General features: G+C 41.4%; 1 protein-coding gene across 1 annotated transcript in view; it reads right to left on the reverse strand.

Moving 5' to 3' along the window:
* Positions 1-13,587, reverse strand: part of LOC130362109 (gamma-aminobutyric acid receptor subunit rho-2) — a 131,236-nt gene extending 117,649 nt beyond the window's left edge. The window contains exons 1-2 of the mRNA XM_056566092.1: positions 13,257-13,587; positions 10,886-10,992 (exon numbers count right to left, since the gene is read on the reverse strand). Of these exons, the coding sequence (XP_056422067.1) occupies positions 10,886-10,992; positions 13,257-13,447 (298 nt within the window). The 5' untranslated portion in view covers positions 13,448-13,587. The remainder of the gene's footprint in view (positions 1-10,885; positions 10,993-13,256) is intronic.
* Between the last annotated feature and the right edge of the window lie 2,361 nt (positions 13,588-15,948).

Below are 15,948 nucleotides of genomic sequence, written 5' to 3' on the forward strand. Positions count from 1 at the left end.
GCATATGGATGGCTACAGTTTAAAGACCATTACACATGATGATGGGAGTTGTAGTTTTTTAAATTCTAAGGGGGAGAGTACTTACCCGGCACATCGTCGCAGCCGCCGCCGGACCTCCGCACACCCGCAGCACCTGCTGCTCTCGCCGCACACCTGCCGCTCCCACCGCTCCCGCCAACCCTGAACACCCAATCACTGATCGGGTTAATCAGATGGGGTCCAGGGGTGTCGGGCAAAAGTGGTCTCCCACCGGACACACTGGGACTTTAGCTGATTAAACCGATCAGCGACATGGAAGGACAGATTTAATGAATGCCAAATATATACAGCAGAATGCACGAAGGTATCGTGTCATTCGCCGTATATATACGCCATTCTGTGGGAAGGGGTTAAATGAATATTTGTGCTATACATTGGCTAAAAATGTGTATATTTTTAGGTGAAAGAATGTTGTCTTTTTCTCTGAGGGATAAGTGAGGACAAGCAGGGTTCTGTGCAGTGAGGACAAGCAGAGTTCTGTACACTGAGGACAAGCAGGGCTCTGTACACTGAGGACAAGCAGGTCTGTGAGCACTGAGGACAAGCAGGGCTCTGTGCACTGAGGACAAGCAGGGCTCTGTGTACTGAGGACAAGCAGGGTTCTGTGCACTAAGGGCAAGCAGGGCTCTGTGCACTGAGGACAAGTAGAGCTCTGTGCAGTGAGGACAAGCGGGGCTCTGTACACTGAGGACAAGCAGGGCTCTGTACACTGAGGACAAGCAGGGCTATGTACACTGAGGACAAGCAGGGCTATGTACACTGAGGACAAGCAAGTCTCTGTGCACTGATGACAAGCAGGGTTCTGTGCACTGAGGACAAGCAGGGCTCTGTACACTGAGGACAATAGGGGTTCTGTGCAGTGAGGACAAGCAGAGTTCTGTGCAGTGAGGACAAGCAGGGCTCTGTGCAGAGAGGACAAGCAGGGCTCTGTGTACTGAGGACAAGCAGGGCTCTGTACACTAAGGACAAGGAGGGCTCTGTGCAGTGTGGACAAGCAGGGCTCTGTACACTGAGGACAAGCAGGGTTCTGTGCAGTGAGGACAAGCAGAGTTCTGTGCAGTGAGGACAACCAGGGCTCTATCCAGTAAGGACAAGCAGGGCTCTGTGTACTGAGGGCAAGCAGGGCTCTGTGTACTGAGGCTCTGTGACATGCCCCAGCTCAAGCAGCAGGATCATTGGCAAGCCAGGAGAATGCAGAGTGCCTTGCTTCCGCCCACTCTTCCTGTATTTTGTATACACACAGAGAAAAGCAGACAATAGATGCAAGGACAAGACAGCATTTTTTACTCCTTAAATATACACACTTTTTAACCAATGTATATTACAAATATACAACTAATGTTGTTATTAAAATTATTACAAAAACATTTTTGCAAATGACAGGTACACTTTAAATTGGTACTCCGGGCCTAAGAGATCTTATCCCCTATCCAAAGGATAGGGGATAAGATGTCTGACTGCAGGGGTCCCGCCGCTGGGGACCATCGCAATCGTGCATTCGGCACCCACCATTTTGAGCTGCATGCCACACTGCCAGCTCACAAACTGCCAGGTGCCGACCACGGGGCTGGAGTATTGTGGCTTCACGACTCCGCCCCCGGCACCCTGCAGCTGGCAGCGCATCGTGCAGCTCAAAGAGGTTGGTGCCGAATGCAAGATTGCGGGGGTCCCCAGTGGCGGGACCCCTGCGGTCAGACAGTCAGACATCTTATCCCCTCTTAACCTGATGTATTGGGTTTAGTGTGCATGAACTTTAAATCTTAATCCTTCTAGTACTTATGAGCTGCTGTATGCTTACAGATGAAGTTGTGTAGTTATTTACAATCTGACCACAGTGGTCTCTGCTGCCACCTGTGTTAGGAACTGTCCGGAGCAGGAGAGGTTTGCTGTGGGGATTTTCTTCTACTCTGGACAGTTCCTGACATGGACAGAGGTGGCAGCAGAGAGCACTGTGGTCAGACTGGAAAGAACAACTCAACTTTCTCTGTAGAAAACAGCAGTTGATAAGTACTCACGAGTTGATTTGAAAACATTTGTTTTCTACCGGAGTACCCCTTTAAAGGAGTACTCTTCCCACAGATATTTATGGCCTATAGATATACATGCCATGCATGACTTCTTTCTTCTGGGAAGCTGCAATTATTTGTTTCCGTACTTTATTTCTGATCATTAATCCCTTTTTTTTTTTTTTTTACTTATATAAGATTCCTATTAGATATTTGGTTTGATTGACAGCTTACTCAATATGATTGTCTTTAGTTAGCTGTGTCTTAGGGGTTATTATGTTCCCTTTTATAGCCCCTGTTTAAATGGGTATTACGGTATCAGAAAACTGTATTTTAAAAAAACTATCGCCCTAAGATATATAACTTACTAATATAGTGTTTTCACAAATTGTATTGGCTTCAGGATGGTTTTGTTTGAAATTCCCCTGACAGGAAGTTTTGTACTTCTTTTATTGTTAGTATGGTGTTGTCTCTGCAGCTTCTAGGCTCCTTCATTTCTCAGATGAGAATGCATCATCCACTTCAGGGAGAGTTGTCTGGACATTGTCTCTGAGCTAAAACCCCACCACATGACTGATGTTACTACCTCACACCAGCCCCTATAGCTATATCACCATCTCATATACATATGTATATTTTTTTTTTGGTATCTTTATTGTAACATTTAGGGAAGAAAAAACTGTATTTACAGTGCCCTGCACCTTGTTATGAACAATGTCAAAGGCAGAGAAGAAGGCAGGAAATGAATGCAGCAGGTACTGCAGATTTATTGATTCCAGAACAGTAGTCTGCTGTGTATTGAAATGTTATGCAGCAGCTCTGGGGTGGAAACTGTCTAGGGTACTTTGAGAGTGGAGTATGCAGGGTGGAAGGGCTGTGACAAAGAGCTCAGGGAAAGCAATGCATTCTAGGAATTGAAGTCCTTTACTACTTAAAGGGGTACTCCCGTGGAAAACTTTTTTTTTTTTTTTTTTAAATCAACTGGTGCCAAATCAACTGGTGCCATAAAGTTAAACAGATTTGTAAATCCCTTCTATTAAAAAAACGTAATCCTTCCAGTACTTTTTAGGGGCTGTGTACTAAAGAGAAATACAAAAAAGAAATGCATTTCCTGTGATGTCCTGACCACAGTGCTCTCTGCTGATCTCTGCTGTCCATTTTAGGAACTGTCCAGAGCAGCATATGTTTGCTATGGGGATTTTTTCCTGTTCTGGACAGTTCTGGACAGGAAATGCATTTCTTTTTTGGATTTCTCTTTAGTATACAGCGCCTAAAAAGTACTGGAAGGATTAAGATTTTTTAATAGAAGTGATTTGCAAATCTGTTTAACTTTCTGGCACCAGTTGATTTAAAAAAAAAAAAAAAAAAAAAAAAAGGTTTCCACGGGAGTACCCCTTTAACCAGTATTTAGTGAGAGGACATGGTAAGGGAAAGGATTACATATCCACAACCATACACAATAATTTTTGGTTATTTCAGAACTGTGTTAGACAAGTAAGCAAGGAAAAAGTTATAATGAAAAGTCTCTGAACAACAACTACTACAAATCGTGCACCAAATCATCACCACAAAAAGGGTAAAACTAATGATAAAACTAATGATAAATCCCTCCATATCCTCTTGGAGCTAATGATTCTTATATAAAATAAATATGAATTTGTTTTTCATAAAATCACTTTTTTCTAATATTTGAGTTTATTGTTAATAAAAAAAATTAAAAAATAAAGCATTGTGAGGGAAAAAACAACAACACAAAGCTGATCTATTGCACAAATCCCCAATGTGGAGTGTCTTCCAGAACCCCCACCCCCCACCCCCTTCCTCCTCATAAGAATCTCACAAGCCAAGTTATAAGTCTATAAACAGGCCTTATGGCATTTTCTTCTGGACTCCAGTCACTTCATATTATTTCAAAAAGAGAGATGACAAATAAAAGAATGATTTTGCCAACTTTGATGTCTTTTTAGCTGATTCTTAGAATTCTGCTGATCGCTTTTCCAGCAGCAACAATCCCGCATCGTAACAGAATAAAAACAAAGGAGAGAAAAGAGAGAGCAAAAAAATGTGCAATATTAAACTGTGCAATCTCTTCCAATGTTAAAAACCCTGTACAGTGGTCCCTCAACATACGATGGTAATTCGTTCCAAACGAGCCATCGTTTGTCGAATCCATCGTATGTTGAGGGATTCGTGCAATGTAAAGTATAGGAAGCTGTACTCACCTGTCCCCGCCGCTCGCGATGGTGTCCCCGCCGCTCCCGATGGTGACCCCGTGCCTCCGCTGGGCTCTCCTGGTCATCTCCGGTCCTCCGCTGTCTTCTCCGGTCCCCTGCTGTCATTCCTATTGGATGACGTGCGCAGCAGAGAGACGTCATCGGAGAGGGCCGAGAAGACACCGGAAGACCAGCGCTGGACCCGGATCGCACCCCGGAGCATCGTGGAGGGGTAAGTAATACTTACCGCACCACACGGGGAACATTAAGCTGCTATCCGGCAGCAGCTTAAGCATTTTGCGCTGCCGGATAGCACTTAATGCGATGGCCCCGACATAAAAAAGCATCGTATGCCGATGCTGACATCGACATGCGATGGCCTCTGAGAGGCCATCGTATGTCGATTTGATCATATGTTGGGGCCATCATAGGTCAGGGGGTCACTGTACTTTATTTCCACTCACATGGTTTACATCTTGGTTAAAAGCACATAGGAGGAGATTTATCATTACTTTTAGAGCATTTTTTTAGTCTATGTTTTTGCACAGTTCAGGCGCAAGCAGCATATTTAGAGACTTTCATGCGCCTCTTGATATAGACAGTTTTACTCTTTTTACCTACCCATAGATCTTTTTCTTTTTGACCATGGAGTGCTCACGTATTTATCATTTGCGACTTTTGTCAAAAGACATTTTGTGTGCAAAGGTACTTATTCAGACGCAAGGCTACACCACCTACCAGTAGCTGTGAGAATCACTTCTACCTCCTGCAATTCAACCTTTAACCCCTTCTGGACGACAGCATCCCACTCCCCTTCTATGACACGTGCTCAGGAGCTGAGCGCGGATCATAGCTGGGTGGTCCTGGCTGCTATCTGCCACCAGGACCCATCTCTAATGCCAGACATCACCGATCACGGTGATGCCCAGCTTTAACCCCTTAGACACCGCAATCAAATTTGATTGTAGCGTCTAAAATGCAAGTACAAATGTCCCGGCAGCTCTGTGAAAGTAAGTAAAAACACCTAACCTGTCTACTTCCCTCCCTCAAAAGTGTCTAGAAAAAGTGTATGTGGTAGAACTTTTCCCACCACAGTAGAGCTACGCAAAATTCCTCATCCTGCGGCACCTTCTTGATAAATAAGATGCACGCTAGTCAAACCCACCACCCAAATAAACGTGGTAATATAGCTCTACTGTAGACATTCTTTGATAAATCTGGGCCATAATGTCCTCTGACAAAGCTCCAGTGAGCAAAACTTGTTCGGATCTTGGGACTGCATGTGCAATATTATGTGCTTTTAACAAGATGTAAACCATGTATGTATCAATAAAGTGCATGCTTTTTAACAATGGAAAGTGTCATGCATTGATTTTTGCTCTTTTCTATCCTTTGGTTTTACTATACAGTGACCCCCCGACATACGATGGCCCCGACATATGATCAAATCGACATAGGATGGCCTCTCAGAGACCATCGCATGTCGATGTCAGCATCGACTTACGATGCTTTTTTCTGTTGGGGCCATCGCATTAAGTGCTATCCGGCAGCGCAAAATGCTTAAGCTGCTGCCGGATAGCAGCTTAATGTTCCCCGTGTGGTGCGGTGAGTATTACTTACCCCTCCACGATGCTCCGGGGTGCCCTTTGGGTCCAGCACTGGTCCTCCGGTGTCTTCTCGGCCCTCTCCGGTGACGTCAATACGCTGCTGCGCACGCCGTCCCGTCATCCAATAGGAACGGCGTACGCAGCTGCGTAATGACGTCGCTATGTAGGCCCAGTAAGGCCTTGCGTAAGACAGCGGAGGACCAGAGAAGACAGCGGAGGACTGGAGAAGACCAGGAGAGCCCAGCAGAGGACCGGAGAAGAGCAGGAGAGCCCAGCGGGGACCGGGGACACAATCGGGAGCGGCAGGACGCGGTCCGGAGCGGCGGGGACAGGTGAGTATGACTTTACTTTTTCACATTGCATGGATCCCTCTCCATATATATCATGGAGTCGACAAACGATGGCTCGTTTGGAACGAATTACCATCATATGTTGAGGGACCACTGTATTGGCTGAGCAGCATAACTCAATTATTCAGGTGCCAGGCCTGGGAGGTAACCTCCTTACCACTTAAATTTGCCCAAAGAGTCAGCACACCAGAAAAAGTGTATGCCATGTAGGCCATGCTCAACTAGTCCTGACAGTCTTCAGAGTCCCCCTTAGTGACATACATCAACTGGCTCCAAAAAGTTAAACAGATTTGTATATTAGTATTAAAAAATATTAATCTTTCCAATAATTATCAGTGGCTGAAGTTTAGTTGTTCTCTTTTTTCTGGCAACAGTGCTCTCTGCTGACATCTCTGCTTGTCTCGGGAACTGAACAGAGTAGAAGAGGTTTGCTATAGGGATTTACTTCTACTCTGGACAGTTCCCGAGACAGGTGTCATCAGAGAGTACTTAGACAGAAAAGAACGACTCAACTTCAGCAGCTCATAAGTACTGAAATGATTAAGATTTTTTAATAGAAGTAATTTACAAATCTGTTTATCTTTCTGGAGCCAGTTGATACATAACAAAAAAAGTGTGAAACAACTGAAAATATGTCATATTCTAGGTTCTTCAAAGTAGCCACCTTTTGCTTTGATTACTGCTTTGTACACTCTTGGCATTCTCTTGTTGAGCTTCAAGAGGTAGACACAGGCCGGGACCCGTGGCTAATAGCGCAGTGCCGCGCACTATTAACCCTTTAGTTGAAACCCTAAAGTGAAAGTGAAAGCATGCCGGTTAGCTCAGGGAGCTGTTCGGGATAGCCGCGGTGAAATCGAACAGCTTACAGGACAGGTTCCCTACCTGCCTCCTCGCTGTCCGATCGCCGAATGACTGCTCAGTGCCTGAGATCCAGGCATGAGCAGTCAAGCGTCAGAATCATCGATCACTGGTTTCCTATAAAAAAGCGAATAAAGATCATTTAACCCCTCCCCTATTAAAAGTTTAAATCACCCCCCTTTTCCCATAAAAAAAAAAAACAGTGTAAATAAAAATAAAAATAAACATATGTGGTATCGCCACGTGTGGAAATGTCCGAATTATTAAAAAAAATATTGGTAATTAAACCGCACGGTCAATGGCGTGCGCGCAAAAAAAAATTCCAAAGTCCAAAATTGTGCATTTTTGGTAACTTTTTATATCAAGAAAAAATGAATAAAAAGCGATCAATAAGTCCTATCAATGCAAAAATGGTAAAAATGGCTAAAAATTAGCCCTCATACCGCCCCATGCGCAGAAAAATAAAAAAGTTATAGGGGTCAGAAGATGACAATTTTAAACGTATACATTTTCCTGCATGAAGTTATGATTTTTTTCAGAAGTACGACAAAATCCAACCTATATAAGTAGGGTATCATTTTAACCGTATGGACCTACAGAATAAAGATAAGGTGTCATTTTTACTGAAAAAATGTACTGTGTAGAAATGGAAGCCCCCAAAATTTACAAAATGGCGTTTTGTTTTTTTCAATTTTGTCTCACAATGATTTTTTTTTTTCTGTTTCGCCATAGATGTTTGGGTAAAATGACTGATGTAATTACAAAGTAGAATTGGTGGTGCAAAAAATAAGCCAGCATATGGATTTTTAGGTGCAAAATTGAAAGAGTTATGATTTTTTAAAGGTAAGGAGGAAAAAACGAAAATGCAACACTGAGTCCTTAACCCCTTAAGGACGCAGGACGTAAATGTACGTCCTGGTGAGGTGGTACTTAACGCACCAGGACGTACATTTACGTCCTAAGCATAACCGCGGGCATCGGAGCGATGCCCGTGTCATGCGCGGCTGATCCCGGCTGCTGATCGCGGGCGTCCGCCATTAACCCCTCAGGTGCCGGGATCAATACAGATCCCGGCATCTGTGGCAGTTCGCGATTTAAATGAACGATCGGATCGCCCGCAGCGCTGCTGCGGGGATCCGATCATTCATAACGCCGCACGGAGGTCCCCTCTCCTTCCTCCGTGCGGCTCCCGGCGTCTCCTGCTCTGGTCTGTGATCGAGCAGACCAGAGCAGGAGATGACCGATAATACTGATCTGTTCTATGTCCTATACATAGAACAGATCAGTATTAGCAATCATGGTATTGCTATGAATAGTCCCCTATGGGGACTATTCAAGTGTAAAAAAAAATGTAAAAAAATGTAAAAGTAAAAAAAAAGTGAAAAATCCCCTCCCCCAATAAAAAATTAAAACGTCCGTTTTTTCCTATTTTACCCCCAAAAAGCGTAAAAAACATTTTTTATAGACATATTTGGTATCGCCGCGTGCGTAAATGTCCGAACTATTAAAATAAAATGTTAATGATCCCGTACGGTGAACTGCGTGAACGAAAATAAATAAAAAAAGTCCAAAATTCCTACTTTTTTAATACATTTTATTAAAAAAAATTATAAAAAATGTATTAAAAGTTTTTTATATGCAAATGTGGTATCAAAAAAAAAGTACAGATCATGGCGCAAAAAATGAGCCCCCATACCGCCGCTTATACGGAAAAATAAAAAAGTTAGAGGTCATCAAATTAAAGGGATTATAAATGTACTAATTTGGTTAAAAAGTTTGTGATTTTTTTTAAGCGCAACAATAATATAAAAGTATATAATAATGGGTATCATTTTAATCATATTGACCCTCAGAATAAAGAACACATGTCATTTTTACCATAAATTGTACGGCGTGAAAACAAAACCTTCCAAAATTAGCAAAATTGCGTTTTTCGTTTTAATTTCCCCACAAAAATAGTGTTTTTTGGTTGCACCATACATTGTATGATATAATGAGTGATGTCATTATAAAGGACAACTGGTCGCGCAAAAAACAAGCCCTCATACTAGTCTGTGGATGAAAATATAAAAGAGTTATGATTTTTAGAAGGCGAGGATGAAAAAATGAAAACGTAAAAATTAAATTGTCTGAGTCCTTAAGGCCAAAATGGGCTGAGTCCTTAAGGGGTTAAGGGGTTAAAGAAGAAAGTGCTGAGAGTGCTTTTTTGGTATTTTCTTAACAATATGATCACATATAAGAAAGTGGTATTTGCAAAACATGATTTTATAAAGAAGAAAGTCATATTTAGTGTATATATGGGTCATTAACTCCAGTAGGCTATTTGATAAATGAAGCACAATGCCTGTTTGCAGGTGTAAATTGTAATGCATTAGTCCCATGGGGTGACCATGCCCCATTTACATGAGGCCCAGCCTTGCCCTTATAGCGAGCATGACTCTATGGGGGAGATTTATCAGAACCAGGGCAGAGGAAAAGTTGCCCAGTTGCCCATAGCAACCAATCTGATTGCTTCTTTCATTTTTCAGAGGCCTTAATAAAAAAGGAAAGAAGTGATCTGATTGGTTGCTATGGGCAACTGGGCAACTTTTCCTTTGGACAGGTTTTGATAAATTTCCCCCTATATGCTTACTTGCACAAATGTGTGCCATTTTGCACCAAAATGCACCAATCTGTCACTAATGTCAAAACAGACTATTTTGCACTTTACTGCACCATTAACACCACTAATGTAAAAAAAAGTTTGAGCAACAATCTTTAGCCTGTAGGCAAATTTGTAGTTTCTGGGCTCCTATGAGAAATCTGCAAAAGGACCTCATGTACCACTTAAATTACTGAGCGTTTATGGGGCAGATATGCTTTGTAGTCCCCTTAGGCACCAGGGCCCCGATGCGACTGCTACTTTTGCACCCCCTATAGCTACGCCCCTGTTTAAATAGAAATGACTAATTAGGGAAGTTCATTGTGAGTGCTCTATGCTAGGTAGTGATGCCAAACTGCATAGATGGCACCAACACATTACCAAACCCCTGGAGGCTAGTCTGTGACAGGAATGCTGACTTTAAATACACAGTTGAATCTATATATAACAAATACACAGTTGAATCTATATATAACAAATACACAGTTGAATCTATATATAACAAATACACAGTTGAGTTTATATATAACAAATACACAGTTGAATCTATATATAACAAATACACAGTTGCGTTTATATATAACAAATACACAGTTGAATCTATATATAACAAATACACAGTTGCGTTTATATATAACAAATACACAGTTGAATCTATATATAACAAATACACAGTTGCGTTTATATATAACAAATACACAGTTGAATCTATATATAACAAATACACAGTTGAATCTATATATAACAAATACACAGTTGCGTTTATATATAACAAATACACAGTTGAATCTTTATATAACAAATACACAGTTGACTCTATATATAACAAATACACAGTTGACTCTATATATAACAAATACACAGTTGACTCTATATATAACAAATACACAGTTGACTCTATATATAACAAATACACAGTTGACTCTATATATAACAAATACACAGTTGAATCTATATATAACAAATACACAGTTAAAATGTTGCATGTTGAGGGAGAGGGCACTGGAAAGTAAGTAACAGGTTCCATTCAGTAGAGAAATGTCTCACATTTTGCAGTTCTCCAGCAATGTACCGTATACTTTAACCATATATTATAAATTGCATTAACTTACAAATGTCATACATTTCTATAAACCCTTTGAAGATAAATAAAACATGAATCAGTCATTACCTCCAAATGCTGGCCTCATGGTAAAATCATGCTCATCGACTCTGATCAGCTGATCATTTTTAGTTCTTCGAAGTTTGGTAAGATCATGATTTTTTTTATATACATGGCTGAAAAACAAAAATGTTTATTTTACTTATAGAACTGATAGAAAATATTTTTTGATTGTTTTTGTTTTGTGACACTGTGTTAGTCTGGGTCCACATTTGCGTTTGTTTTCTCTGTTTGTCTTATCCATTCTGGCATCAGACCAATGGAAGTGAACTGATCCCATTGATTTTATTTGGTTCGTTTTTGTATCAATTGATGTTAGTTTGCATCCATTTCATTTGCTGTCCATTTTTTGGACGACAAAACAAATGCAGCATGCACTATTGTTTCAGTTAAAAAGAAACCACTCAAAGGAAAATGAAATGTTCATTCAAATGTTTACATTGAAGTCTATTGTGATGGATCTAAACTGATGTGTTCCATTTGTGTCAGTTTGTCATCGGTTTAAAGGGGTACTCCGGCGCTAAGACATCTGATCGCCGCTGGGGACCCCCGTGATCTTGCACACAGCACCCCGTTACAATCAGTCCCCGGAGCATGTTTGCTCCCGGTCTGATTACTGATGATCACGGGGCCGGAGCATAGGCTTGCCCCTCAATGCAAGCCTATAGGAGGGGGTGTGACAGCTGCCACGCCCCCTCCCATAGGCTTGCATTGAGGGGGCGGAGCGTGACATCACACAGGGGCAGGGCCGTGACGTCACAATGCTCCGGCCCTGTGATCGCCAGTAATCAGACCCGGAGCGAACATGCTCCGGGGACTGATTCTAATGGGGTGCTATGTGCAAGATCATGGGTGTCCCCAGCGGTGGGACCCCCGTAATCAGGCATCTTATCCCCTATCCTTTGGATAGGGGATAAGATGTCTTAGCGCCGGAGTACCCCTTTAATAGATGAAAATATTCTGCCTCAGCCAAAGAAGGCAGCAATATCTTACAGTCAGCAGTTGCCTATTCCGCAACAGGACCTGTAATTTATCTCTTGCTTAGCACAACACATAAAGCGCATATTTTAAAGTCTAATAAATGCGCTTACACCATGTTAGTTAATCTCCAGAGAATTAAAACTTGGCTTGCTACAAGGCATTACGGAAGCTTAAAATTATTTCTAGATGTTGCTATTAATGAACTTTCAAATTGTAAGAAATCCTTATTTCAGAAGTCAGGCTAAGAATAACATGAGATGCACACAAGAGCATCCTTAGGGAATAAATGTTACTTGTTGAGGCTAATATATTACATAATCCAGTTGTGCTTCTGTAGATCAGCTTTAACAAATAATCTGAAGGGACACTTTTTATTTAGTGACATAACTGCAGGATGCATAGAGACCCCCTAACAGATTGTATGAATGGTTTAAAAGATTTCGTTTCTGCTGTAACCCAGACTACACCAAGCCAGATAATATTGTATGATCATACTGTATTACCATAAATAAATGCAAGATGCATACCAAGTCATCAAATAGTTCAGGACACATGATACAAACAGAATATTAGATTGCAAGGACATTTGATTATTAGTCATTTTATTTATTAATTTATATTTATATTCAATGATTAATGCCAACTTTTATAATAACACCAGCATATATACTCGGTAAGCCTTCTCCCCCGATTTTTTCCAAGCACAGCACTATAAGTGATATGTGATATGGAATGATATGTGACATGGAATCATCATCATCGTCATCATTATTGTTCTTAATTTCATGAGATGATATAAAGTTCCTGAAAGCTCATCTTTGCTTCAGCAATTGTCTAGCCTTCTGACTATAGATGATAAATGCTAGTGCGGTCCCAATTATCCAAGTCTTATTACTTATGTGTACACGTGATAGTAAATCCCATATTACCGGTATAATATTACCCTTTTGTAACAGAAAAATAGTGCAGCATATAAATACCAATGATATTTCTCGACGCCCAGATGTTCAGCTTAAAGTACACAACACTAGGAGCAGAATATCCAAACTTCCTATTTTGTGTTGATAAAAAAGTAAATTAGAAGTCAATATTAATGGATTAGGATTATTAGATCACTATGCATGTGGCACCCGGCATACAAATAGTCTTTTCAATGTTTCAGTCAACCAAGGAATAATTAAATGTAATCTCTGTTCTGTAAACCCGTAACCCCAGTTCTATATGGTATATAGTGACAAGATGAATTTTATATTTTAACTCTTAAAACGATGGTAATGCAATAGGTTTACTATGTTAAACCAAATCGGGTTAAGTACTGCATGTAAAGATTATGGACAACAAAGCGCAGCTATAACACAATCTCATCGATTACATATCATCCACTTCTAGGGATGCTTACCTGGTTTGCTTATGCACTTCCATCTGATTTGTCCATCTTCTCCTCCTATGTTTCCTGCTTTCTGTAAGGAGGATGAGGCAGAAGATCAGCAGAAGGAATTTAAATGAATGAGGCATTTTCAGAATAGTGACTAGAAAATGATCTGCTCTGCAGTTTCTCCCAGCGGTTGCAATGCCTACTGGTGCACACATTGAGTCAGCTGTTTGTCCCAGGAAACATACTGGCAGGACAGATCAGTGTGCAGGCAGTGCTTCTGATTCATATCATGTACTACTGAGACCACTGGCTATCCTTACATGAATGATAGGCACTGGCCATGTCTGTGGGCTAGGAGAAGTTGGCCGTGATTTACTACATATCCCCTGGGGTCCTAGGACAGAGATTTCACTAAACCCATTACATAATAAGCATGTGGTTCACAGTGCAAGTATGGACAGACTGCATGATTCATCTCAGCACTAATCTGGGTTAGATTTCCATGATAAACCACAGAATCTTTACAAACATTATCAAATGTGGTTTTAAGATTTGTATTTTGTTATTTTAGCTAATATTACAGGCCATAATATTGTATCATCTAAAGCTCTACGAAGAATAAAATGTTAGGAAAATAGAGCGATTCTACAGTTGTTATAGAGGTTAGGGATAAGAATAGGATAACAAATTAGGAAACAGTGATTTAACAGCTTTATTTTTTCTATTTTTAAAGGGTACCTTTCATAAAAAAAAAACTTTTGATATATTAGAGATTAATGTATGCAGAATAACTTTCCAATGGCATGTTATTAAAAAAATATCAGATAAAAGGTAGTGCGGCAGTGCGTGAGTGTACTGGATGCGGGATGGCAGGCAGGAGTAGGTGCAGCTGTATTGCCTCAGGTGGTCCTCAGATCATACAAGCAAAGTTCACGGTGTCCGCAAAGAGAAATGAAAAATCGGCACTCACCGGTGTGGCTGCAGGGTCTTCTCCACTGAGACACACTCACATCAGGGGTACAGAAGAGAGGGGTGGTGGGGGGACAAGTGGTGGCGACCGAGCTCCAGTTTCGCACACTTGGTGTGCTTCATCCGGCCAAATTATTATAAAAAAAATATACTTCTTTCTATTTAATTTTCCACTTTGAAAAAATGACCACTAGGGGTCTCCCTAAGAGGTACTGGCTGTAAGCCTTTTTTTTTTTTTTTATAGATTTCAGACTAATGCTGGAGTCCTAAATCTCAGACTGCAGCCAGGACACAGAAAAGCTCAGCACTGCTCCCTGGCAGGGAGCAGTGCTGAGCTTGCCTGTGTCCCGGCTACAGTCTGAGATTTAGGACCCCAGCATTAGTCTGAAATATATTTTTAAAAGGGCTTGCATCCAGTACTGGTAGGGAGACCCCTAGTGGTCATTTTTTCAGAGTGGAAAATTAAATAGAAAGAAACATATTTTTTAATAACATGCTATTGGAAAGTTATTCTGCATACATTAATCTATAATATATCAAAAGGTTTTTTTTGATGAAAGGTACCCTTTAAGGACTTGCCATGAATGCTGTTGTTGAGAAATTGTGCTGCCAAACTATGGGGGGATTTATCATCTGTAGTGTTCTCTCTTTTCTTGATTTTAAGCAGTGTTTGGGCACTACATTTTTGCTCAAAATTTATAAAGATGCGTAAGCTTCTTCATAAATTTTGCTAAAAAATATTCCCTTGTTTACCTTCAGGTTGAGTATGTATAAACTGTGCATTGTCAGAGATGAAGTACAGATGCTTCTAAATGTGCTACATTTAAGAAAATGTGAAAATGATTAATCTCACTAAAACACATGCAAATTAGAAACCATACCTCCATGAGGTAAAGAATTTACACTATGACAAACTGGGTGAAAAAAATCCATACGCTAGTGCAAATAAATGATACATTTTAAGCAAAACTAAGCTTATTCTCCTTATAAGCTTGGTAGGTTTCCCCCTATATGTTTCTGTAACTAGAGTATAAGCCGAGTTTTTCAGTATGATTTTTCGTGCGGAAAATGCCCCCCTCAGCTTATACTCGAGTGAACTCTCCGCCTGTCAATCCCTTCATCAGTGGTCTTCAACCTGCGCACCTCCAAATGTTGCAAAACTACAACTCCCAGCATGCTGGGAGTTGTAGTTTTGCAACATCTGGAAGTCCGCAGGTTGAAGACCACTGCGGCCTTCGTAGTGGTGAGTACAAAACAAAAAGGGGGGGGGGGCTGAATGATGACTAGGGCCGCAGTGGTCTTCAACCTCCGGACCTCCAGAGGTTTCAAAACTACAACACCCAGCATGCCAGGACAGCCGATGGCATGCAACATCTGGAGGTCCGCAGGTTGAAGACCACTGATGAAGGGATTGGCAGGCGGTGATGATGAAGGGGGGGGGGGGGAATGATGATGAAGGCAGCAGTGGTCTTCAACCTGCGGACCTCCAGAGGTTTCAAAACTACAACTCCCAGCATGCCTGGACAGCCGATGGCATGCAACATTTGGAGGTCCGCAGGTTGAAGACCACTGATGAAGGGATTGGCAGGTGGTGATGATGAAGGGGGGGGGGGGGAATGATGATGAAGGCAGCAGTGGTCTTCAACCTGCGGACCTCCAGAGGTTTCAAAACTACAACTCCCAGCATGCCTGGACAGCCGATGGCTGTCCGGGCATGCTGGGAGTTGTAGTTTTGCAACATCTGGAG

Source organism: Hyla sarda, chromosome 3 (genome assembly GCF_029499605.1).
Source record: "Hyla sarda isolate aHylSar1 chromosome 3, aHylSar1.hap1, whole genome shotgun sequence".
Classification (NCBI taxonomy): Eukaryota; Metazoa; Chordata; class Amphibia; order Anura; family Hylidae; genus Hyla; species Hyla sarda.